The sequence below is a fragment of the Amia ocellicauda genome, chromosome 14 (genome assembly GCF_036373705.1).
Source record: "Amia ocellicauda isolate fAmiCal2 chromosome 14, fAmiCal2.hap1, whole genome shotgun sequence".
Lineage (NCBI taxonomy): Eukaryota > Metazoa > Chordata > Actinopteri > Amiiformes > Amiidae > Amia > Amia ocellicauda.
The window spans coordinates 20,093,128-20,119,158 of record NC_089863.1 but is presented as its reverse complement, the minus strand read 5'-3'; the positions used below and the strand labels follow the sequence as shown (position 1 = coordinate 20,119,158).

General features: G+C 38.4%; 1 protein-coding gene and 1 long non-coding RNA gene across 3 annotated transcripts; both read left to right on the top strand.

The window, feature by feature from the left end:
* Positions 1 to 18: 18 nt before the first annotated feature.
* On the top strand, positions 19 to 13,053 carry LOC136767879 (zinc finger protein 3). Of its 2 annotated transcripts, none has more exons than XM_066721937.1 (5): positions 19 to 396; positions 6,967 to 10,912; positions 11,592 to 11,695; positions 12,049 to 12,149; positions 12,591 to 13,053. In XM_066721937.1, exon 2 carries the CDS (start codon positions 7,161 to 7,163, stop codon positions 8,271 to 8,273), a length of 1,113 nt encoding a protein of 370 aa, XP_066578034.1. In that variant the 5' UTR covers positions 19 to 396; positions 6,967 to 7,160; the 3' UTR covers positions 8,274 to 10,912; positions 11,592 to 11,695; positions 12,049 to 12,149; positions 12,591 to 13,053. The 2 variants fall into 2 exon arrangements, with proteins under 2 accessions (XP_066578034.1, XP_066578033.1); XM_066721936.1 differs by having other exon boundaries at positions 11,906 to 12,149.
* A 6,497-nt stretch (positions 13,054 to 19,550) lies between these two features.
* Positions 19,551 to 22,081, top strand: LOC136767953 (uncharacterized). Its single transcript, XR_010821898.1, has 3 exons — positions 19,551 to 19,784; positions 20,436 to 20,536; positions 21,912 to 22,081. It is a non-coding gene; the product is annotated as an uncharacterized LOC136767953 (long non-coding RNA).
* Positions 22,082 to 26,031: the final 3,950 nt, after the last annotated feature.

Sequence of the window (26,031 nt, the reverse complement as noted above, 5' to 3'; positions counted from 1 at the left end):
GGGGGCGGAGTTTGTGATTCAGTTCAAACCGATGGAAACAATAAATGGTCCACAGACTAAATAAAAACAATTATTAACCGTAACTGTTTATGATTAGAACATTAACCTAATCGATTGTTATCGGCAGTTCATTATTTAATTCAATCTGTACTACATAATAATCTCTCTCTGTGCCTGAACGGCCGCCTGTCCTCGGCACTGATGAGAGCCGCCCTGTGTGAGATCTGGAAGGCGATGGGAGAGACGGTGTCGGAGTCCCGGGTGGAAATAACCCAGAAGGAGAGAGAAAAAGAGGCGCTGAGATGGAGGCTGCAGGAGCTTTTGGTCGCAGGGGAGGCGGCTGCGTGTAAGGCTGCGGAGGAGACGGGCAGATAGAGCCCGGAGAAGCAGCTGCCGGTAACTAACTTTATTTTTTAACTGAGCAATGTGGAGAGGAGGCGGTAGAAAGACGGTACCAAACAAAAACAAACAAGTATCTGCAAAGATCGTATTGTTATTTCTCCATTGAAGTTCGAAGGAAGATGAGTGATTTTCTTCCTGAGATTAACTATTTCATCCCCAGACCCGTGTGAAATGGGTGCGTTCTGTAGCGCGGAATCTCGTTCCGCAAATAAATGCAGATCGGAAACGGTGCTGCGTGAAGCCCGGTGCACGCTTCTGCGCAGATGCGCGTAAACGTCTCCGTGTAGCGGCGCAGAGAAGGGGTTTCTGGGTAAGTGTAGGAGCCGACGCGCACGGTCAGGTCTAGGCTGCGTCCCAGGTCGCACACTTGCTCCCTACACCCCTCGATTCGTGTGACGTTGTGCTGACGTCTTGCTGACTTCCGTGAGGAGGGTGCAGGTGAAGCTAAAAGCGCTCAGTGGGACTCACTTCAGCATCGCCATTCAGCGCCTTTGCCTTTGACCGAAAAAGTACCTACGCAGTCTTTTCTTGTCTTTACAGAATGGAGACTGCTATAGCATTTGCACTGTTCCTCTTCCAAATAACTGTTTCAAGGATTTCGGCCGGTAGTATCGGTACAGTACATTCTATGAATACTAATAATAATGTGGAAATATAGTGTTCGTTTATATCACCACCTAGTTTTATTCTATAATTAATTGATAGGCGCAGAAACTGTATTAATAATACATTGATAATATAACATTGCCTTCAAAACTAATTTAACAATATCTATAACTGTCTAGCTAGATGTATTTACATTTATATGCACTTTGCCGCTGCCAAATCTTCTCAAACATTTCCGCATAAAGTTGGGCTGCGTCCCAAATCGCACCCTCGCGCCTACACCCTTCGACAAGTGTGCACTTTGCGTGACGTTGCGCTGACGTCACAGTGCACTAGAGTGAGGAGGGTGCAGGTGAAGCTAAAAGCGCTCAGTGGGACTCACCTCAGCGCCAGCATTCAGCGCCTTTGCCTTTGACCGAAAAAGTACCTACGCAACCTTCATCTATGCAAGTTATCTGTGTTTGTATTTAATTAAAATAATAATAATTTTCAAATGCATTGTTCGTTAATATCACCTCCTAGTTTTATAGGATACTACTTCAGTAATTAATTAATTGATAGGTGCCGAAACCTTTTGGCTGAACTTTCTAATCATTTATTTAAATCATGATTATATAATAATTTTATATTATCGATCTATTCTGCAGCCGACCCGCAGTTTATGCAGGCTATACTGAATTGAAAAAAGGTTTCTAAACTTTGGAAGGTCGTTCACTCCACACCGCAAAAGCTAGGAAAAGTCTATATTTGACTGGGTTTAATTAAATACAGTTGTGACAAATATATATATATTTAAAATCCCGGAGATAACAGTCTGAAGCATTAACATTATTTAGCCAACACGATTAATCTAATTAGATTGTATATATTGTTTGGACAAGGGCGTCTGCTAAGAAATTGTGATATCGTTAAATAAATGTTTTACTCATAGGTGTATCAATTATTATTAATATTAATAATTATCATTGGTCATTTTGTTGATTTAATTAAATCTGACTTATGTGTATAAAACATTACAAAAACAGACCTCATAGTGATTTATTGTATTTTTATGTTTGGAAGACGTACCCAATAAATACGAACTGTAATACACACATGAGGCGTATACACTACTGAGATGCGCATACACTACATACTGGAATGCATACAGTGAGATACTTCTGCATACACTGAGATTTTCCACACATTAGCCACACAATAGCCATTTTTAAGATTTTATTTCTTTAAAAATCCATTCTTGTCTGGCAATGCGTCCCACTAGAATTAGCTCTGTCTGAATAAACAGCTGTCTCCCGCAACGAAGATAATTACGATAACGTCGCTTGGCTATATAAGTGTATTGGTGTGGTCCAATACAATATCATGTTTATCTTGATCGCAGATTTCCGCACTGTTCCAGTGCTGCTGCGTGACGTCACTAAGACCCACCTGCAGAAATCTGCAGAATCGCGCAGCTCCGAAAAGTTGCTGCGGGGGGAAAAAATTGAAATGCAATAGTATGCATAAGATGGAGCTATAGTGGGTTGCATGTAGCCTATAGCCGACTCAGTAGTACAGTAGTAGTAGTGTATATGCCAATAGAGTACCGGTATATTAGTATACAAGACCGAGGCAAGGCTCTACTCTGCACTGAACCGCAGCTCTGTACAGGGGCGCTGTTGGGCTGCAGTGTAGGAGGTGCTGGTCCGAACCTGCCTGTGCATTACATCCGTTATTTTCTTCAAAATAACTCAGACAAACGTCGTATTAAATGTTTAGCCTAGATAGGTTTGGGTCTCGTTTGGGGGAAAGGTGCAAAGGGAAATGCAATTTAGCCTTAGATATGTATTTTGTGAAATATTTTCGTACACAATATTGTCTTGAGTTTAAATTTAAATGTATTCACAAACAAAAAATACCTCCTGAAGAACAAAATATTATCGACTATGGTACTAAAATAAATGTAGCATTATATGGTGTAAATGGCTTTCGCATTTTAACACGATTAGCATTGCCAAAGCGTTCAGATGTGTTGGTTGAGGCCCGGCCTCTTCATTCACTTCACTTCCTGATTAGTAGCTTAACAACACATTTCATTCTTAGTACTGGACTAAAACTGGGGATCAGCTAGTCTCCATTTTTTCCTCCGGCTCTTTCTTCGTTGCAATGGGTACTAACTTTAGTACACAGCTGGGGATGATCCCGACATAGTACTGTACTAGCTAGTACGCAATTTAGTACAGAGCTCCGTACTAACTCTGCAAGTTCGTTGCAATTTAACCATTAATATTATTATTAATAATTTTGGGCATAATAACAATGTTGACACAAATTCTGAACTGTGTAAGGGGGTATTTTTATTAGATAACCCAAATGTTAATGTTACTGTGTTCCAGTGTCTTTCTTTAAAAAAAATACACTGAACACAGGGATATCCGACACTTTAGGTATTGAATAAAATACAAATTAAACTTAACATACAGTTGCTTTTACTGGAAGGTTAACATGTTCATGCAAGTGAAATCAATATAAACCGTGTGCTGGTAAAAAAATAAATAAAAACGTGATTACTGTTCGAGATTTTAAACTACAAGGTCATGTTTCATTTTTGTTAAACGGATTACCTGTAAAAAAAGAAAAAAGAAAAAGGATTTTAATTAAAATCTATACACTAGCAGCGAATGTGACATCATTGATACATTATGCAAATTACACAATTACGAAGCTTCGAACCTTCGTTTGGTAATGTGTTCTGAACCTTCGAAGGTAAAAATGTACCCTTGGGGACAGCCCTAATATCAGGTGTCACTTGAATTGAATGTCAGGCAGGGGCGGACTGGCAATCGGGAAGTGCCGGAGAATTCCCAGTGGGCCTGTCTGTTTGGGCAGCTGCTCTAGGTTTGATTTTATACTTTTTTCCTGCCCCTTACACGCTGAGAATTACAGACTGTTATTAACTGGGCATACATTTTTTAAAAGCATTTTCACATATCTCATTACCGTATTAAGAACATATTTTTTGTATTAAAAATGTTATTAGAGTTCTGTTTGTGGGAGCCACGAAACCCCAGAACTTCCCACGTCTCCGGGATTGGTTTAGCCGGGGAGTGGTGAGTGGGGGGTAGGTGTCACGTGGGAGGGGGGAATAAAAGCAACTAATGACGCGCTGCTCGGCGGCTTCGAGCGGGAGTTAGAAGGAATGTGTTTGCTGGTGCAGATGTGCACGGATCGGGTAAGTGGATGTACAACCCAGGTCAGCCAGTCAAAGTTATATAGAAAACTTCTGGTTTCATCTTTATTATTTCAGTAATCGCACCCACCAACGTTGTTGTTACAATATTATTAGCTATTTCGGGACTGGTGCCAGAAGGAGAGAACCTGCGCATGCGTCACAAAAACTCCTCTGCACGGTGCGTTTTTAATACAAATTCCGTTCTATCATGATATGGTAATGTGTTCTCTTTCTCCACAACACCCTAAGCGTTTGTGAAAAATACTTTAAAAAGTATACGTTTGAACAGTGCAAAAAGTGTATTGGAATGTGCTAACTTCCACATTGTGTAATTCACTATTATATTATAGCAGAAGTTTAGCTGAAAAAAGTGGCATTTTTACTCTACACTCACTCATGACGTAGATCAAATTGCTGACTGATGCAAAACAATGTAATAATCAAAAAGATTGTTGTTTTACTATGTTATGCTGTAAAAACGATGTAATTACGTATTTTAAATAAACTGTGTTTGCGTAGCTTATAAAGCCCAGGTATTCAATACTTTTGTTTTTCTACTTCTTCATTGGCTTTACAGTCAAAGCTGCCTGTCAATTAAGCTGTTATGTGTTATTTTAAATAGGACAGCCTATTCATGACATCTAGATCATTAAATCATTGTAAGCCTATACTTTGCCCATAATGTGTGAAAACCTGGTAGTAACTAGCTATAGCTTTCAATTTTATAAGTTTTGCCCTAATGTAAGACTTTTGCATGCTGCATGCACTGACTTCATTATTATTTTTGATATGCTGATTTGGCATAAATGTGGGCTGGTCGACTTAAACTTCCCGGGACAATTTTTGGTGCCAGTCCGCCCTTCATGTCTGGTGTCACTCAAATTGAATGTCAGATATTGAGTGTCACTTGATTTAATGTCATGTATCGCATGCATTTAATGTCAGGTGTGGCTCATTTGTGCCGGATATCAGGAATCACAGTTTTTATATCAGGGTTCTTTCCTCATTTAAATATTCCCACAGTGCTCTCATTAGGACCTCACTTCATCAGCACAGCTTGCATAAACCCCTCATTACAAAGACTAATGCACATTTGAGAGTTCAGTGGCGCAGAAACCATAGGCACTGGTCTACAGAGATATGGAAGAAGTGATCTGGTCAGATGAGTCATCCTTCACCATCTTCTCGACAAGTGGAGTGCATGTGTGGCGACACCAAGAGTACGGTACAGGCCTGACTGCTTGACCCCTACAGTGAAGGGGTCCGGAGGCTCTGTTATGCCGTAGGGGACATTTTTCTGTCATGGATTGGGTCCACTTTTCCCCTTACAGGGAAGGGTCACAGCAAATCATTTAAAAGTCATTCTGAGTGATCGCCTTCATCCTATGGTGAAACATTTCTATCCTGATGGAAGTGGTCTCTTCCAGGATGACAATGCCCCATCCACAGGGCACGAGGGCCCACTGAATGGTTTGACGAGTATGAAAAGTATGTGAATCATATGCTATGGCCTTCGCAGTCACCAAATCTCTACCCAGTTGAACACCTGTGGGAGATTTTGGACCGACATGTTAGACAGCGCTCTCCACCACCATCATCAAAACACCAAATGAGGGAATATATTTTGGAAGAATGGTGTTCATCCCTCCAGTAGAGTCCAGAGACTCTAGAATCTGTGCCAAGAGCATAGAAGCTGTTCTGGTGGCTCGTGGTTCCCAACACCTTCGTAAGATATTTTTTTTTGATTGTTTACTTAGAGCTCTGATTCCTGAGTTTGAATGTATTGTTGTCCAGTGTGTCTTGATGGCAATGTGTAAATATCTTTGGATTTTTTTTTAAAGTAATTATGTAAGTAGATGGATTATTAACTGGTTGATGTATAGGAAACAGAGGGTGTTGATTAGAGGAGTTGCTTCTAACTGGAGTGAGGTTGTTAGTGGAGTTCCACAGGGATCAGTACTAGGGCCTTTGCTTTTTCTAATCTATATTAATGATCTGGACTCTATCTGGGATAGTTAGCAAATTTGCAGATGATACTAAAATAGGTGGCTCAGCAGATACAATCTCGGCAGCACAGGCTTCAACAGACCACACGCACAGCGGGTTGATGCCGTTAAATTTTTCTCTTATTTTGTCCCATGCCTTGTGTTTGAATGCATTAGAGCAAGTTTCAGTAAACTTCACAAAAAGTATATATACAGTATTTTCATTATATTTCAGCAAGCACAGATGTTTTGTTAGTGAGAGCTGGGATCATCACTGCTTGAGATACTTGAAGCATCGTGTTTTATTTATTTATTTATTTTTCAAGTGTCTTAAAATCCTCAGATTGTATTGTGTAATTGACTAAGTAAAACCAGTTTATGTAACTGTTTTAACAGTGTGTATCATTAGTATGACTTAGTCTGTTTATTAAATGTCTTTGATTTTAGGGTCAGTAGATAACCATTGTCTTCACAGATCAAAGATAAATAGACAGAGAATTACTTACAAACAATTTGAAATGCAAAATACATGTTATATTTAATTCTTGATATTCCTTACATGGAAATCTTGAAGAAACGACAGAAAAGGTTTATTAATTGAATCATGTTTACCTGTCAGGGCAAGGAACATTAAATGTTATGGGAACTGAGTGACTGTCTACTGTAGAATTGTCAAATAAATATGAAAATAAACATAAAGGCAAATGTGAAGAGGCCCTATATAAGCAACCGTGTTCTTCTCCTTTCTTGTCTCTCCCCCAGGAGCTCTAGAGGCCAGCGCTCTCCCTGACTCTGGGGAAAGGGCTCTCATTGAGCAGCAGCACTGTGAGCAGGAGTGGAGCTCCAGTCTGAGGCAGGACACAGAGCCCACAGATACTGAAGACTACCAGTGGCTGATTGAGCAACACAGGAGCAGACAGAGTGAAGAGGAGCTCAGGGGACTGGAGTCTTGCCACATGGCTGATCCACAGACTGAGGGTTTAACAATGGGACTCGGGGAACTTGGATCTGAGTGTGGACCCAGTCTGCTGTCTCATCACATTAAAACCGAGGATGATACATTGGAGTCTGTTTACACAGTAGACTCCGGAATGCAGACCCTTCTCAAAGACACGCTAAGTAATCTGAAACCTGAGATTATTATAGAAAGTGTTTGTAGCCTGGCACCTGAGCTCCCTGTAGCTGGACAGTGTGAATCAGAATCCATTGTCATGATGAAGGGGCTCAGTGGGGGAAGTGAGAGCCAATCGCAGCGTAGACCGCTGCTTCCCCAACCCCTCAGCTCTGCCAACTCCTCTTCCTCACCACCCCGACCTTCGCTTGTAAAACATCAGCATCTCCATTGCTGCCCTCAGTGTGGAAAAAGCTTCACTCGGGCAAATAACATTAAAATCCATCAGCGCATTCACACAGGTGAGAGACCATACTGCTGTAGCCAATGTGGAAAGAGCTTCACTCGGGCAGCACACCTGAATTCTCACCAACGTATTCACACAGGAGAGAGGCCGTACTCCTGTAGCCAGTGTAGCAAGAGCTTCACACGGTCAGAAGACCTTAATACTCATCAGCGCATTCACACAGGAGAGAAACCATATTGCTGCACACAGTGTGGGAAGAGGTTTACTTTAGCAGGAAGTCTGAAAATCCACCAGCGCATTCACACAGGAGAGAAATCATACAGCTGCACCCAATGTGGGAAGAGCTTTGTTCACTCTGGAGCCCTTAAAACACATCAGCGCATTCACACAGGAGAGAGACCATACTTCTGTGCCCAGTGTGGAAAGAGCTTCACTCAGTCAGAACATCTTAATGCTCACCAGCGTGTTCACACCGGCGAGAGACCGTACTGCTGCACCCAGTGTGGGAAGAGCTTCACTCTAGCAGGAAGCCTGAAAATCCACCAGCGCATTCACACAGGAGAGAAACCTCACTGCTGTTCCCAGTGTGGGAAAACATTCTCTCGTGCAGGAAGTCTTAAAGCTCATCAGAGCATTCACACAACAGAGAGATCATGTAATAGAAGTAAAGCAAGCAGGAGGTGGGCCCAGAAAAGTAAACCACCGCAATAGGATCCTTTTCCATTGAGATCAGAGGGTTATTGGGATAGTCTACAGGAACACACATTTCTCTGTCTTCTGCGTAACAGTTTCTCAAGGTACTGTGAGGTGTTAGCTCAATGTTATTGTGTTAACAGTGTTAAAATATTTGCTTAATATTAATTATTAGAGTAATAGTCCTTATTTTAGTGGGTACTGAATGAATGGGTACTGGGCAGGTCTGGAATAAATTAATAAACTCTAAAGAAAAAATATATGAAGACACGAGACACATCTATTGTCTCAATGATAAAAAGAAAGATGAAGCAAAGTAATTAGTCAGTATCTCTCAGGACATTGGATTCAGAAAGGGGCAAGACACCAACCACAAAGTATCCCAAGTATGATATGTTACATGAGTTTTGAGTTTGTAATATAGGTTTACAATCGATGATTACAAAATTTGCTTGGGGGGTTGTGGTCACATGACTGAGCGAGCTGTGTATGCCTCTTTGGCAATCAAACCAGTCAAACCGAATCAGTCAAGGGAATGATAAACGCTTTCACAGTATCTCAGGATCACATTATTGCCATCGAATGTACCAAACCCATACCCGAACTTATTTCCTTACAATGGAATTTGCCTTCTAATTATTATGCTATTGATGCTTTTCAGTTTTGTTCAGTTTTGTTAGAAGGAAAATAAAATACTGGTATCGCTGCTCAGTTAATTTAAGTTAATTTATTTTCACGTGGTTCAAACTGGATTTCGATGTGAACAAACATGATGTACTTGAAAAGTGTGTAATGTATCCTCACCCCTCCAACACCCTCTCTCTGAAAATCAAGTCCATTCAATCTTACCACCACTAGGGGAAGCCAAAGTTTATGAACTGCCACCACCCAGGTACCCAGGATATGACAACTTGCAAGGAATGAGGTGTTTAAATAAATCACGTCAAATACACAAAAACATTTGCTAAATTACACCTTTCCTAATATTACAACACATATTTTCTTGTTGGTTATGTATAGTGGTTATGGCTCTGGACTCAGGAGTAGAAGGTTGTTGTTCAATCCCTGATCTTGTACCACTGAGAAAGGTATTTTACCTAGATTGCTCCAGTAAAAAGCCAGCAGTATAAATGGGTAATTGTATGTAAAAATAATTTGATAAATTAACTTCACTTCAATGTTCTTTATGTTCTGGATCTGACTCTGACTCTATCGGGTGCTTCTGCTCTGGTAAAGTAGAATATGCTTCTAAAACGACAATTTGAAACTAAGCATGTTCAATGTTAAGAAATCAGCTATAGATAAAACGATCAACATACACTACATATTGTAGCGGAGGTTGCAGGTAAAGCTATTTATTTCTTTTCTGTGTTGAACACTACCTAGATTGGTTGATTTCATTTTGAACCAAAATAAACAGCACAGCAAGTGTACCAAGACTTGAGGAGGTATCAGTGCCCAGAGTGGACGGACAGCATGTGAAGAGCGGAGACAAAGAGCTGAGAGACCTGTGAAGCGGTCTCCGGTAAGTAACTAACTAAACGAAATCCCACTTAAGTTCCCATCAACTTTTTACATTCCAGTAACATAATGTATGTTAATGCATGCATCTTTAAACCTTTAAATGTGGGATGCATACAGTTCACACACTGGTCATTTCCAGCGAGTATTAGCAGCAAGACTTGTGATCATGATTGTCTCGCGCTTGACTTCACAGGTTGAAGAGAATTGTAGCAAATTGACGTATTGGCACAAGCTATTTGAACATATTTAAAAGTCAAATGCAGATGTCTAAACAACATCGAAAGGTTGCTCTAATAACCACTGATTGTTTAAGCTTGTTCAGTTTTTCACCAGACAAGAAACTTCAGGGCTGAGTGGATTAGGAGAAGTACATGTGCATAATGTTTCTGGAAAAGATTGCACACCCTACCTTTAACTGTGCACAGTGCAGAAAGAACACTCAGTGGTCAGTGGTCACAACAACACTTTATATAAAACAAATTCTATATCTTAACTGTCCTCTCATTCTAGGCTGGATGCCAGGTTTCTTTGTGGTGCAGTTGTACAAAATGCTCAAACTTTAACACACCTTTACTTTATATTAAAAAAAATCTACATATTTCTCAATCCCATGCAGAACAATGATTTAGCTTCATTTAAAAAAAAATATCTGTGAAAGTTGGCAAAAACAGACACAAGCAGACACATGTCCTTTTCATTACATTTATTATTGCAAAAATATAATATCAAGCTCTTGCTTCTGCTGCAGTAACTTTCCACTCCCTTTGCTGGTGTTGGCAACATCACCAAAAAAGCCGAAACCCAATCTATTTGCTTGGTGATACACCTCAATGAAGCTTCTTCTTGGGCAACCTGAGGAACTTGTTTTCTCCTGTTTTTCACATGGAACATATAAAGAGGTTGAAAGATCAAAACATAAATCAACTTGTTTATGTTGTTTATGTTGGTGGTTTAGCATGCAGCCAGTAGGAGGTGTAGGTTTAATTTTTCTCAGATACCCTTACCCCGGGTGACTTATAGTTTCAGAGTTTAATAGAGGAGTGTTAGTACAGATGAGATTTTCTATAAATGTCACAACATTAATGAAAATAGAAGCAGGACTAGCAGGAATCACTGAAGACAAAACAATCAAGGTAAGGATAGTTTTTCTTAGACTTATTAGTTGCAATTAACATCTGAACATACATCTACTTGTTCAGTCCTAATAAGAGTAATGTCAACAAAGTAATTATACAATTAAGTGAATGATTGGAGTAAATTGCAGTTTATTGTGAATCTGTCAGTGGTACAAATATGTGTCTTTAAGGTGATTGCATATTATTACAATAAAACTGCATTATTCTAAAAGTGATATTTGTTTGTATAATTATTGACCCTATCAACACACAGATGTGTTTTTGTACAGTAACAGGTTTAAAATACCCCATAATATATACCATATTTGTTTCAGACCTGGTATATGATATATTGTTGTTTCTATGTTATGTATATTTATATATGTATTTATGTCCTTATTTCACATTTGTATTGTTTTATCACATAATATTGTTGCTTTAACACTCAGTTCTGTATCATAAATGTGACGTTTTAGGCCACCTGAACTCCTGCTGTGTCCTTGGCACATCTAGGTTATTGTTTTTTTGTTAATAACTTGTTAGTTAAAAGAGGGCAGGTCAATACAGGTGCTCTAATCTCCAGAGCTGCTGATCAGGTGCAGTGGAATCTGGTTCACTCTTCGAAAGTGCATAGGATCAGTCTGTACTTGCATTCTACAGATGAGACGGCTAATATTTTTCTCCTCAATGTACACAGCAGCACTAGTGATCCCACTACACTGAATCACAATGGCATGTCGGACAGGAGGTCTGAGTGAATCTTGCAACACCATGCCTAAGGAGCAGAAAATCTGTGATTTGGTGAGAACTGTGGCCTGTACTGTAACTGTTAGTATAATGAGTATAGGTATATATCTTCAATGATAGAATGTTATAGTTTCAGGGAGCACCACATTCATTCTTGTACAATTTGTGCTTTTACGTATAGTAAAACAATACACTTATTTACTTACTGTATTTAATATAATTGGATGATGTGTCCTCATCTAATCAACCGCTCTCTTTTCTCAGATAACGTGAAAAAGTAACTTTTTACTACTAAGAAGAATACATTCATTTAACCATGGAAACTCCCACAAGAATTGGTTAATGTTGCCAGATTTTCAGTGAGAGAAAGCAAGTGAAGATTACCAATCAAATATGTTATTTTTAAGGTTAATCCTGAAGTGGAAAAACACTAGGGAAGAATTACAGCATGTTCAAAGCAGTTAAATACCGATCTCAGGTAGTGGCTGGACAAAACTTCCTCATTAAGGTAATGAACTGAACAACATCACTGAAATATTTATCTGAGAGCATATACACATTCAGATCTATATAATCTTGCTTCACAAATATTTGCTGAATGGGTTTCTACATTGTACAACTTCTTGTTTATGTGACCTTTTTTAAAAGATGCAAATTTGTAAACAAATGATGCATATAAATATAAAACTCAAAGTACACAGAAAGTCACCAGCAGTATTATCTACTGTCTTTAAGCTTACTATAAACCAATGTCAGCTGTTCTAAAATAGCATTACTTACTTACCTGAATCCCTTCACATCACTTCTGTTTTATTTTTATTTATTTTTATACTTTTTGTGCTTTATCAAATCAAGTTTTACATATTTAATTTCATATGATACAATGATTACAGGACAGTTTTTACAGCAATTTGTACGTCACACTTGTGTTTTCTCTAAAATAATCCAGGTGGATGTTGGCGATGATGAGCATGTGCACATCTGTGTTTATCTGACTGCCATGTTATGGATCTAATCTGAGTGTACATGGCATTCAGACCAACAAGGCCCTGGAAGATGAGATTGAGTATTTTGAGCCTAATGTTGATACTGAAGGAATGGAGATGTATTTCCCATTTTCTGAGTTGGATGATGAATGATTATTAAGATGTCTACACTATACACAGATACACAACTGTATTGGTATTAGGTATGCCCTGCTGTGTCAAGAATAAAGTTCAATCAAAAGTAGATAAATCTTAACTAAATCATTAACCCTGCACTTTATATACAAAAAATAATCAATAACTTTTGATAAATGTATGTGAAATGATGGTCTAAATTCAGAGTTAGGGAGACATTCCAGGGGACTTCCCTCTGTCTGTGTCCTGGCTCTTCAAAGGCCTTTGTAATAAAAACCTGTTGATTTCTGACTGCGGACTCTGTCTCCCCCTTAACATGATGATGCTTAAATTGAAACATTCTTAGGTGAATTGTGAAATATAATTGATATATTTCATATAGTAAGCATACTCCAAAGTAAGGTAAACTGTTTTTATGTTTATATGTAGATGTGTATTCAAAAGTCATTGCAATTGAACAATGAACTTTTTCAATTGTGTGCTGTGACTTTTGAAATTGCATATTTTAAAAAAATTACATGATCATTATCATTGCATTTCAGTTATTGATCAATTACCAAATAAACTAGGTTACAGACTATTTGGTGTCCATATTAGTTACAGTATATTGCATAAGTAGTCAGCCCTCAAGGACTTTTTCTAATTTTCTTATGCTCCAATCTGGAATGAAAATTTATTTAAGTGGGATTCTCTCTCTTTTGATTAACACCACATACAAAACAACTTAAGGGTGCAAAATGTGTTATATTGTGAAACAAAAGTTAATTAAACATTAATACATTGAAATGTGTTAGTTGCATAAGAGTTCACTGCCCCACCAACCCCAATCCTGAGTGTTTATGATCATTGTCTTGTTGAAGGGTGAATCTCCACCCCACTCCAATGTCTCTTGCAAACTGAAGCAGGTTTCCCTCTAGGAGTTAACTAAATTTGGCTCCATCACTCTTGCCCTCAATCCTGAGAAGTTTCCCAGTCCCCCCTTAACATGATGCTGCCACCACCATGCTTTACAATGGGGATGGTGTTCTCAGGGAGATGAGCAGCTTTGGCTTTGCATTTAGGCCATAAAATTAAATTTTGGTCTCGTCTGACTAGAGAACCTTTTGCCACATCTTTGCTGTGTCTTCAGAAAAGCATTGATCATTCTTATTAAAAAAACATTTATTTGCTCTGATGGGATGCCCAATCGCATCAAAGTGGGCAGCACCTCTATTGTTTCTGGTTTTATTTGTATCTGTACTTATTCTGGCTTATTAATTATCTGATTAATACTACTGCTGCTACTACTAATAATACTAATACTAGTATACTAAAAGTAATAATAGCATCAAAAAATGCAACAGTACTTCACAGTAGTACAGACTTGAAGAATGTGCCCGTCACTGCTGGAGGATGGAGTCGGCTCCCACAATGGTCAGAATTTCCAAGACAAACACTAATGTCTAACTGCTGTGCCTGACAAAGACCTACTCTGATCAACTGATATACTACTCTGTGACAGTTCAGACTGGATTGGCAGTTGATCAGTGTTCCTAATGTGACAGTTGTCTTGGTTTTCTCCCACACTTCTCCAACTTGCCACCAGAGGTCATCACCAGAGTTTTAACCATGTCAATCCACATTCCTCAAACCCCAGTGCACTCTCTCTCATCTCCCTCAGCTCTCATTCACACAGCAAAGCCCCAGCATCTTTCAAGCTGCATTTGTAAGTATTCCCTATTGCTATTGATTGCCTGCTTACAACCTCCACATGTACCCTGACCACCGATTCCTGGATTATCCCTACCTGCCTGTTCACTTTATCGTTGATCCCCTGCTTGCCTCATCGACCCCGCCTCATCCTTGATGTTGTTGTTTGTCGGTGTTGACCCGAGCCTTTTCCATTGAACCGGACTCCCATTACTCCGCAACTGGGTTGCTCTTGTCTGCTCTGCTTCATCACAACAGTTTTAGTAGAGGACCCTGCAGCAATTTTGGTAATGTGTAGGGATCGTTGAAAATGTACAAAGTACAAAATGTAATGTATTGCTCATTGGAAAATCACCTGGAACAGTGTTAGGGCTTGTGAGTGAATTACAAAAATAAGGCAACAATAAGAATGAAGATGAACAAAAATAAAACAATAAACCTAATAAATAAACAGAAGACTGTAACATGCTAATTACAAATAAACAAAAGATGCAAAACAATATAATACAGGACACTCTCCAACCTTAAGCCTCTCTAGCAGAGCTCCTATTCCTCTGCAAGATTAACATCAACTCCCCCCGGTGGCCCCTCTAGTTAGCTTTATATAACCCAACACCTGGCTCCTCCCTTCTTAGAAGAGTCCATAATATTTCCCCTTTAGATTAGTAATTAAAAACAAAACATTAAAATCCAGTAGACATTCACCTAATGACAAATTAAGTACTGATTATAACTGATTATAACTACACCTCACTCACTATAGCCTCTTTATAGGGGCTCAATAAAGCCTGACTGCACAGCAGAACAGTCCTGTTACAGAAGGGGATGCATTTATATTATAATAGAACACGTGACTAAAATTCTGAAACTGCTAAACAAGAGCATAAAGTTTGTTTCTAATTCATATAGTAAAATGAATGAGGATCCCTTTACTACACAGCCCAGTCAGCCCTGCTCAGGAGGCAGCCATAGGAAGAGGAGAAACACCTCTGCAGTTCTGATGAGGGTAACAGACAGGTAAAGGAAGCAATTTGTCAAATCTGAGTAAAGAGTGGATTTTTTTTAGCTCATTGCTGAGAATGAGTGTGGGTCTGCGTCCCCATCTCTGTCTCCCTCTGGGGCTGGGGAGCAATGATCAGAATATCATTGTCATTACTGTCACTGGCTTCCACTACCTCACATAATCTGCCTCCTTCAGTCTATGGGACAGACAGGAGAGATTAGTGGAGATGCATTTCTACCCTTCTGATTGAGGTAGGGGCTGAAGTATGGATAGAGTTTCTCAGTGAAGGTGTCATTGAAAGTGTAGATATGAAACCTGGCCTCCACATTGTAAAAGGAGACCTCTCATAACCTTCCGGGTTTACAAGCTCAAGTGGAGGAGGTCAGCAGGGCCAGCACAGGCCTTGTACTCATTCCCATTCATCAGAATCACAGCCCAGTAACTAATCTTGGGGTTCAGTGTAGTTTTCCCCTTTCTGCTGATGGACTCTCTGGCGACTCCTAAATCCCACTTAAGCCCCATTCACACAGAAACTTATGCTGCCTTTTGATGGCATTTTGTTGCCGGCAAGTTCTGTGTAAAAGGGTCTATGCCAGTATCTCGACACCAGGAATTCTCCACCTCCGGACCTAGGACCAGATTAAATCAAAACTTTGACCCACCTGCTAATAGCAAACTACAAACCTGTACATTTCAAAGAAAGTGGCATCTTACTAAAAATTAAGCCAAAAATGAGTACAGTTAATCCCAGGACTAGTCAAAATGTTACATATTGGTGGCAACATGTCTGTGTGAATGGAGTAGCAATGAAAATGCCGGCACATGATGCGTCATGTCCTTGCGTTGTTGCGACACAGTACATCAACTAGATGGCATAATTAATCAGAACAGGGCTGCATTTTCCCATTTTCGACTGAGAATTTGTGACCATGACTGTGACGCAAAAAATTGACTGGGTCATTGAAAATGGCAGAAATAATATAGTTGCAGCAATTCTCAGTGTTATTGATGAACCAACAGGTCGGTGATGTATGTAATGCTAACTATTGTCACACATACACCGATCAGCATAACATTATGACCACTGACAGGTGAAGTGAATAACACTGATAATCTCATTATCATGGCACCTGTCAGTGGATGGGATATATTAGGCAGCAAGTGAACATTTTGTCCTCAAAGTTGATGTGTTAGAAGCAGACGAGCTACTGTAGCTACTGTAGCTCAAATTGCTGGAAAAGTGAATGCTGGTTCTGATAGAAAGGTGTCAGATCACACAGTGTGTCGCAGTTTGTTGCATATGGGGCTGCGTAGCAGCAGACCAGTCAGGGTGCCCATGCTGACCCCTGTCCACTGCTGAAAGCACCTACAATGGGCATGTGAGCATCAGAACTGGACCACGGAGCAATGGAAGAAGGTGGCCTGGTCTGATGAATCACGAGTTCAAAGTGTTGACTTGGCCTCCAAATTCCCCAGATCTCAATCCTCAATCGAGCATCTGTGGGATGTGCTGGACAAACAAGTCCGATCCATGGAGGCCCCACCTCGCAACTTACAGGACTTAAAGGATCTGCTGCTAACATTTTGGTGCCAGATACCACAGCACACCTTCAGAGGTCTAGTGGAGTCCATGCCTCGACGGGTCAGGGCTGTTTTGATGGCAAAAGGGGGACCTACACAATATTAGGCAGGTGGTCATAATGTTATGGCTGATTGGTGTATGACAGAAGTTGAATTACAATAAATCATGCAAAATTTATATTTATACAGGAAAACGTGTTAGACTCCATTACAGTGTACACTAACGGTAGTTTATTTCCAGTTATTTTATTTTAAAGCAATAATGTCAAGCTTTAAAAAATGAAAAATAAAATCAGTTGTTTTGAGTAATTAATCAATTGCAGATCTGCACACCCAGAATTTTGGTATGTTATGTCAAGTTTTTCTTTCTGATTTATTTTAGTTGATTTAACTTAGTTGCAGTATATGACAAGACCCCACTCTATCTCATAATGTCTCTCATTATGAGACCATGAACTGAGAACTGAGTGTCATACTGGGTTCACTGGTTGAAATGATCTGTGACCGCTGGGTCCACTAACCACACTGCAAATACACACAATCATACAACCTGATGACCTGGTCATAGCACAAAAACGCACCTAGATTGACATATAATTTTGTTTCCCTCCTAATTATTTGTTGTTTCTAAATCCTTGGTCCTGAGTTTGAACTGAACTGGTGCCCTAGTTAGAACCAACAGCCCAGTAAACACAATGGAAAGAAACAGGGAAATTATTTAACTTTTACAAACACGTCCCAAACATTGGTCCATGTCTCCTGTCCCGAATCCACAGGCTTCGATTGCATCCCAAGACTACAGCCCTCTTGCCGATATTCTCTATTTTGTGTGTGAAAGGGTACATGCCAACATTTTTGGTTCATTAGAAAAATGTCTGCATTTTGATGATATTTCATTTCCCCTACCTCCACCTCCCAGTAGTGTCTATCTGAACTCAAACCCTAATTTCCTAGGACACTGATAACAGGATAACATATCTGTGGATTATCAGAAAGAGCCTGTCATTTGTATCCCAGTATCATTTGTTCCCCAGAAGAGTCTGTGTTGTATTGGGCTCCTCTCCAGGTGTGGACACTGGGCACACAGGAAGCTGTGCTGCTGGACTGAGTGAATATTGCTGATGGTGCTGCTGTGGACTGGGCTCAGGTCAGCTGTGGTTCCTCAGAGCCACTGACCCACATGGAAATCAGCTTGAAGAGATGTTAGGGCTTCAATCAGAAATAATGGAGCTCTAATTCACAATCCATCTCAAGCTGAGAGATACTGTGTTTTTGGAGCTTAGTCAGTCCCTGTCAATGAATATTACTGGTTTGTCTGAGTGAGGAGTTTATACCTTGGCTTGGCTGAACAGGGACAGACAGAGTTGCTGAGGACCCAAGTGCGGTGGGGAAAGGGAGGTCAAATGGGCATAGAGGTCAGTAAAATGGCAAACAGTATATCGTAGGCAAGGCAAAAGGATGGTTGCGGTCACAGGCATTAGGTCAGGTGATCAGGTGAACTCAGTATAAGAGTAAATCCAGAAGACAAGATGAAAAGGGAGGCAGGGGTCAAAAACACGAAAGATCAACAATAGAGAACTTGGTTATAATACTCAAAATCGCAATAGTATAATAACAACACTTCACATCTTCTGTGGGAAACAAAGGGATGTATAAACATGGGTATATGAATGGATGGATCAGATGCAGGTGTAATGAGTGAGTGGTTAGCCAGGGAATATTATTCAATCATTGGATGAGGATAGTCCGAAAGAAACAGGAAAAATAATGGAACAAGAGCAATGAACATGAGGAGTGACTGGCTGTGATAATCACAATTTCTTACTAAATTGAATTGCTGGTGAAGGTGGGATAAAAATATTCCCCCTGAAACCCTGAAGATCCAAGGAGGAGTAGTCAATAACCAGTCAATTGAGCCAAGTTCCAGATAACGATATAGTTGAATTAACTGTGCACAGGGACCGCACCTCTCTGTATCACACAGTGCAGAAAGAACACTCAGTGGTCAGTGGTCAAAACAACACTTTATATAAAACAAATTCTATATCTTAACTGTCCTCTCATTCTAGGCTGGATGCCAGATTTCTTCTCTGTGGTGCAGTTGACTGAAGAAAGTTCTACATACAAAATGCTAAAACTTTAACACACATTTACTTTATATTAAAGAAAACAACATACTAAATCACATGCAAAACAATAATTTAGCTTCATCAAAAAAAAAACATATTTCAAAATATCTGTGAAAGTTGGCAAAAACAGACACAAGCAGACACATGCCCTTTCTCGTTACATTTATTATTGCAAAAATCGAATAATATCAAGCTTTTGCTTCTGCTGCAGTAACTTTCCACTCCCTTTGCTGGTGTTGGCAACATCCCCAAAAAAGTCGAAACCCAATCAATTTGCTTGCATCTCAATGAAACTTCCTCTTGCGCAACTTGAGGAAGTAAAATGTTTTCTCCTTTTTTCACATGCAACATTTAACAAGACTGAAAGATCAACTTCAAAAAAGAATTGTTTTTGTTGGTGGTTTGGCATGAAACCAGTAGGAGGTGTAGGTTTAATTTTACTCTACAATGGTATTGCATTAATTAATGTCTTAGCAGACGCCCTTACTCCTGGTGACTCATAGTTTTACAGTGTGATAGAGGAGTGTTAGTACAGATGAGATTTTCTATAAATATCACAACATTAATTAAAATAGAAGCAGACTGAGACAGCAGGAATCACTGAAGACAAAACAATCAAGGTAAGGATAGTTTTTCTTAGACTATTAGTTGCAATTAACATCTGAACATACATCTACTTGTTCAGTCCTAATAAGAGTAATGTCAACAAAAAGTAATTACACATTGAAGTGAAAGATTGGAGTAAATGGCAGTTTATTGTGAATCTGTGTCAGTGGTACAAATACGTGTCTTTAAGATGATTGTGTATAATTAAAATAAAACTATTCATTATTTTAAAAGTGATACATGTGTTTGAATAAAAAAAAATTGTACAGTATCAGGCTTAAAATACCCCATGAAATACACCATCTTCGTTTCAGACTTGTTATATGATATATTGATGATTATATGTTATGCATATTAAGATATTTATTTCCTTATTTGTCATATTTATTGTTTTAACACATATTATTCTTGCTTTAAAAACACAGATCTATATCACAAATGTAACTGTAAATGTAACACCTGAACTTCTGCTGTGTCCTTCAGAATATACATACAGTAGCACCTATCACTTGATCCATCTATATTGTGTGTTTGTTTGTTAATAACTTGTTGGTTAAAGAGGGCGGGCCAATACAGGTGGAGTCTGGTTTTCTCTTCTATAAGGGCATAGGAAAAGTCTGTACTTGCATTCTGCATATGAGATTGCAAATATTTTTCTCCTGAAGCACTAGTGAACCCACTCCACTGAATCACAATGTCGGGTATGCCAGGAGGTCTGAGTGAAACTCACAATGCCACTCCTAAGGAGCAGAAAATCTGTGATGAGGTGAGTTTAAACTGCAGCTCTTGTTAGCACACTGAGAATAGGTGTTATAGCTTCAGAGAACAGAAACTTATTTCTTGTCCTTGAACAATCTATTTTTACATGTACAGTAAATTAAAGCACTTACTGCACAGTATATAGTTTAATTGGATGATGTTCTCTCACCAAATCAACTGCTTAACTGTCTTATTTATCCAATAATTTGTGAAATGGACAAAATAATTACATTATTACTTCTAAGAAGAATACATTAAGTTAACCATGGCAACTCCAATAAGAATTAGTTAATTATATTGTCAGATTCCCAGAGAGAGCAAGCTAATTAAAATGACCCTATCAATCAAATCTCTTCTGTTCCAGGTTAAGGCAGATGTGAAAAAAAGAGTCCAGAAGAATTTCCACATGTTCAAAGCAGTTAAATACCGAACACAGACAGTGAATGGAACAAACTACTTCATTAAGGCAACTAATTTAACAACATAATTCATTTGCAATGAGTAGGAGAAACAAATATATATATGTACACAGCACTAATGAGCTAGGGCAACAGAGGGCAGGTGTGCTCATTGACCAGGTAGCAGAGATCACTGGTGCAGATGAGCAGAAAAGCCAGGGGTAACAAAAATAAACTTCAGGAAACAGTGACGTGACCTCTGGTGGTGAACTGGGGAAGTTGATGTTGAGGACATGACACTTCGCAAAACAAATTAAAACTGATATAAAATCTGCTTACTGAACCAGTTTTTAAACACAGATTTGTTTCCTTCACCTAGCAAACCATAGAATGAGACCAATTCTAGGGCAGTATTTAGTTATGAAGGTCCAATATCTGGACATATTATATATTTATTAATTCAGTCTTGTATGCAAACACAATTGTTTGTCACTGATATTGATCAGAGTCCTCAGTATTGCAGCATGAGGAAAAATGCCAGGTGTCAATAAAATATTGAAAAAATACATCTTTATCAATGCAGATTGGTTTAGTTATATCTTAATGTTATATAAGAAGCTGTAATCCTAATACATAGCTAATGGACTTCTATAGCAGTTGATGTGGTTTATATGTAGGCCTACCCTGTTAATAAATAAACTTCAAAACAAAAACTTCAGCAACAGGTGGAGGAACACCAACAATAAGACTCCCCGTGGAGAAGATCCTGTAAATGACACGCAGACACAACCCAATTATAGAAACTGTATAAGAAACTTTTTAAGGTGCTGTTAAATATTTGAGGTCAACACACATTGTTAATGTGAATATATGGGGATAGAGGATTCTTAAGGTTGAAACCCATATGATGATATTCCCATGTATACAGTGTAGATTGTACAGCAATTTGTTCCTCACACATTTGTTTCTCTTCCAATAATCCAGGTGCATGTTGAAGACAAAGAGTATCTGCACATCAGTGTTTACGAGTCTATGTTGAAAGGATCTAAACTGAAATTAAATAATGTTCAGTCTCAGAAGACTCTGGCTGATGAGATTGAGAAACTGTAACCATGATAAAACAAAGGAATAAATAAAAACATTACCAAAACATACTTCTGTCCTGTTTCTATAGCACTAGGGAGCACTGCAAAACACCTAGCACTGGTATGTATTGGGTGTCAGGCTACACCGGTATCGAGCTACACCAGGCTTCACAGGTTTGCTCCGGGTTTGCACCAGGTTTGCACTAGGATGCACTGGAGTACAATTTTCTGCACTGATGTCATAGCAGTACCTTGAATTTGTAAATAATATTTTTTATAAAATAAAAAATATATTTTTCTGTAAAACTAAAGTAGCCAATTCAAACAGTCAAATTTGTAAAATTGTTAAGTATAGTATCATGCCTTTTATTTTACTTCAATGCTTGTAGTCCTTTATCTTGAGGTATATTAGTATACAGACTAATTACATCTAACGATACGAATATATTATCCCGTTGAATATTCTCAAGATGTTCTAATTTATTTATCACATCAGTAGTATCATTAAGATATTCTGCTAGAGATACAACACATGGTTTAATATGAAAGTCTTTAAATATTGAAAACGTTTTTGTCAAAGAGCCTGTTCTTGCAACTACAGGATGACCACATGGATTTATCAGTGATTTGTGTATTTTTGTGTACACACATCACCGGTCTAATTGGCTTATTTTGAAGTAGGTATTTATATTTATGGCCTTGATCGCTACCAATTCCCAAAACCAAATTAATTTTATTTTTGAACATCAAAGTAGTATCGGTGTCCAATTTTAAATAAATCTTGAATTTCTCGATTGTCCTTAAATTTAATTTCCATAGCTAATTGTATCCAGAATGGCCATTGCTTCTCCTTTATGTGTGCGTTTAAATCATCAACTAATAATTGGATAGCATTTTCTTCTTAAAGGGGGTATGAATTATACACCATAACAACACATAAAGATGCATAAAACCATGATTATAGAAATCGTTAGACTATCCCTTTAAAGTATTATTTTCTGTCCATAACTGAAAGGAGCTATTGTTGCTTTTCATTATGCAACATTTCTCATTCACAACTGTTAGTGAAAAAGAGTTAGTGAACTACAAATTACAAGAGCATGGGATTTATCTTCCCAAGCTTCAGTGATGCATTAGAATGAATGGTCTCACCCTAATAACAATAGTGGATTTACTAATTATTTATCTTAAAACTGTACAAACACTAAATCTCAGCACTATATAAAAGGGAATATATATATATAAACTCCTGCAATAATATCTGAAGTTCTAATCAATTTAACTATCAAATGTTCCTGTAGAATTTAATCGATATCTGTCCTGTTCTGATTAATATTCCATGATGTCTTTTTTTAACCAATACATATAAATGGAATTGCTCTTGCATCCCCACACTCAGTGCTAGCACTTTGTTCCAAAATGGCAAGAAAACGTTTGTGAACCCCAAAGACAATTTCAGAAATGTCATACTTTTACCACGCCAGCCTTCTAAAATATTTATACATATCCCATAAGGTCAGCAGTTCACGAAATAAAAGAGCAATTTCAGTTCTAAAATCTGAGCCTTCTATTGCTATAAGCCTACAGCACAGAGAAAGTGCTACATGTAACCACTGAGGTTAATTTAGTTAAACGAGTGTAATATACTGTATGTTGATATGCTGAAATTTGGTGGGGAGGGGGATCGGGGTCAGATTTCAGTGAAAAAGAATAAAGATGGCTGAATGAACACAGATGCATCTGCTTTATCTTTAATGAAATAGACATCAGAAAACTGCAACGAGCTCTCATTAACATGACATATAGCTTCCCATTGTGGCCAGTAAGCGTTTATTTTGCTGTATGCCAGATTACTCTATCAATCCTGACTGCTAATGATGCATTAAAGCGTGGTAACGATTACAATTGTATAGAGCAGTGGTTTTCAAACGGAGAGAAAATACGAGAAATGCTCCACAAGCTAAGGAAAGACCACTATCAACCGTAGTTTTATCTCTGTTTTCCCATTAAAAATGATGTATCTTAAACGGATCCGATTGGGTTTTATGATGTCTGCAGTCAGTTGTCGGTATTGAACAGTGCCTGATTGTACCATTCATTTAATTGAAAGCCAGTACCCTACACGATCTGATAATGTGGTGCTGATTGTTGTTGTCAATCAAAAAGCAACACCGTTATTTATCCACTGTAATCCGAACGAAGACGCCTTATAGTTAATGTTTCACATCAGTGTGTGTTACATATATAATGTGTGCTTGTAGTCTGGAGTCTGCGCACGACGTCTTTTAGCATGGACCACTTACTGTAGAGCAGACTAATCAAATACGGATACAGCGTAATTATATTGCTAATAATAATAATAATAATAAAAAAAACATAAAAATAAAACTTAATACTAACAATTTATTGCAATTTATTGCAATGTATCAATTACATCTTAAGAAATGTTTATTACATTATCGTGTAGGTCATAAAGTTAGTGGTATTGTGGCGGCCATTCTGTTTTTGCTGTAACTGTATTGAACCAATATAAAGCAACATTTGTTAGCCTACCTATTGGATTTAAAGTAAAATATACTATTATTTATAACATTAATAAACGTAGCAGGCTACATTAAATAAGTTTGTAAGATGAGGTAAAGTTGATATTGGTTAATACAATGCAAACGTCTTTTAAATTATCTCAAGGTTTAAATATGGCAGTATGGATGTAAACTGCTTTAAATACCTCTGCTTCGATCAGTAGTGTACTAACCTGGTGAAGACGTCTCCTACTTGCCAAAATCCTTGAAAGAGGAACAGTGCAAATGCTATAGCAGTCTCCATTCTTCAAAACTACAATCTGACAAGAAAATATTGCATAGGTACTTTCTCTGTCAAAGGTAACGGTTCAGTCAGTACAGTCCAGATTTTATTTTAGAGAGATAAGGGATGATGCGTTTGTTACAGAGGTGACCAGGGAAGTAATGCTGGCGGAACTCCACCTCTGATACAGGGGTGTAGTGGAGCGGCACCACTTTTTCAATCACTTTCCCAATTCTAAATATTTAAAATTATGAATGTATTTAAAACATTTACTTGCTCGATGTAGTTGTCTGAAATAATATGAGAATAAGTAATAAGACCACTTATTAATGTAACAATTCATATACAAACAGTGCATGCAGTACCCACTCCATTTGTATTCTACCACTACACCACTGGAGGTGACTACATATGTTGGTGAAGCTAAAAATGAATCAGTATTGACTACCTATCCTTGCAATATTGCCTGAAGTGCACCACCCTGTACAGTGTACAAAGTTAATGTATTTTCAATGTTGGTGGCATCTATGGCAGAGTTCACTTGTGTGTTTTAACCTTACTCTGTACCTTAGCTCTATGTACAGCTCTCATGAGTTTTTTTTCAGGAAAATGCCTTATTGTCTGGTTTACATACACAAGAATAATACTCAGGACACTTCCATCAAGGAATCCATTTGTTTTACTGATCTTAACTGCATGGTTTTTCATGTCACTGATGAAGCTAGCAAGCCGTGAATAAGCAAGCGTTTTAAAGGTAGGATTACAACATGATGTAAAGTACCTAAAGGTGCACAACAGACCAACATAGAGAGCATAATAATAATAAGAAAAAGCAGTTTTGTGCATTACCATTAACATAAAATACACCATTGCTAACCATGAAATGTTGATCAGCAACTTACTTTACCTTGAAATATTGCACTCCCAAAATGCGGTCAATTAAGGATATATACTCCGGAAAGTATTCACAGCGCTTCACTTTTTCCACATTTTGTTATGTTACAGCCTTAGTCCAAAATGGATTAAATTCATTATTTTCCTCAAAATTCTACAAACAATACCCCATAATGACAATGTGAAAGAAGTTTGTTTCAAATCTTTGCAAATCTGTACAGAAGTATTCAAAGCCTTTGCTCAATACTTTGTTGAAGCACCTTTGGCACCAATTACAGCCTCAAGTCTTTTTGAGCATGATGCTTTAAGCTTGGCACACT

Bases quoted from the DNA above. Each gene is read 5' to 3' on its own strand.
- LOC136767879 (XM_066721937.1), top strand. From the start codon at position 7,161: ATGGCTGATCCACAGACTGAGGGTTTAACAATGGGACTCGGGGAACTT.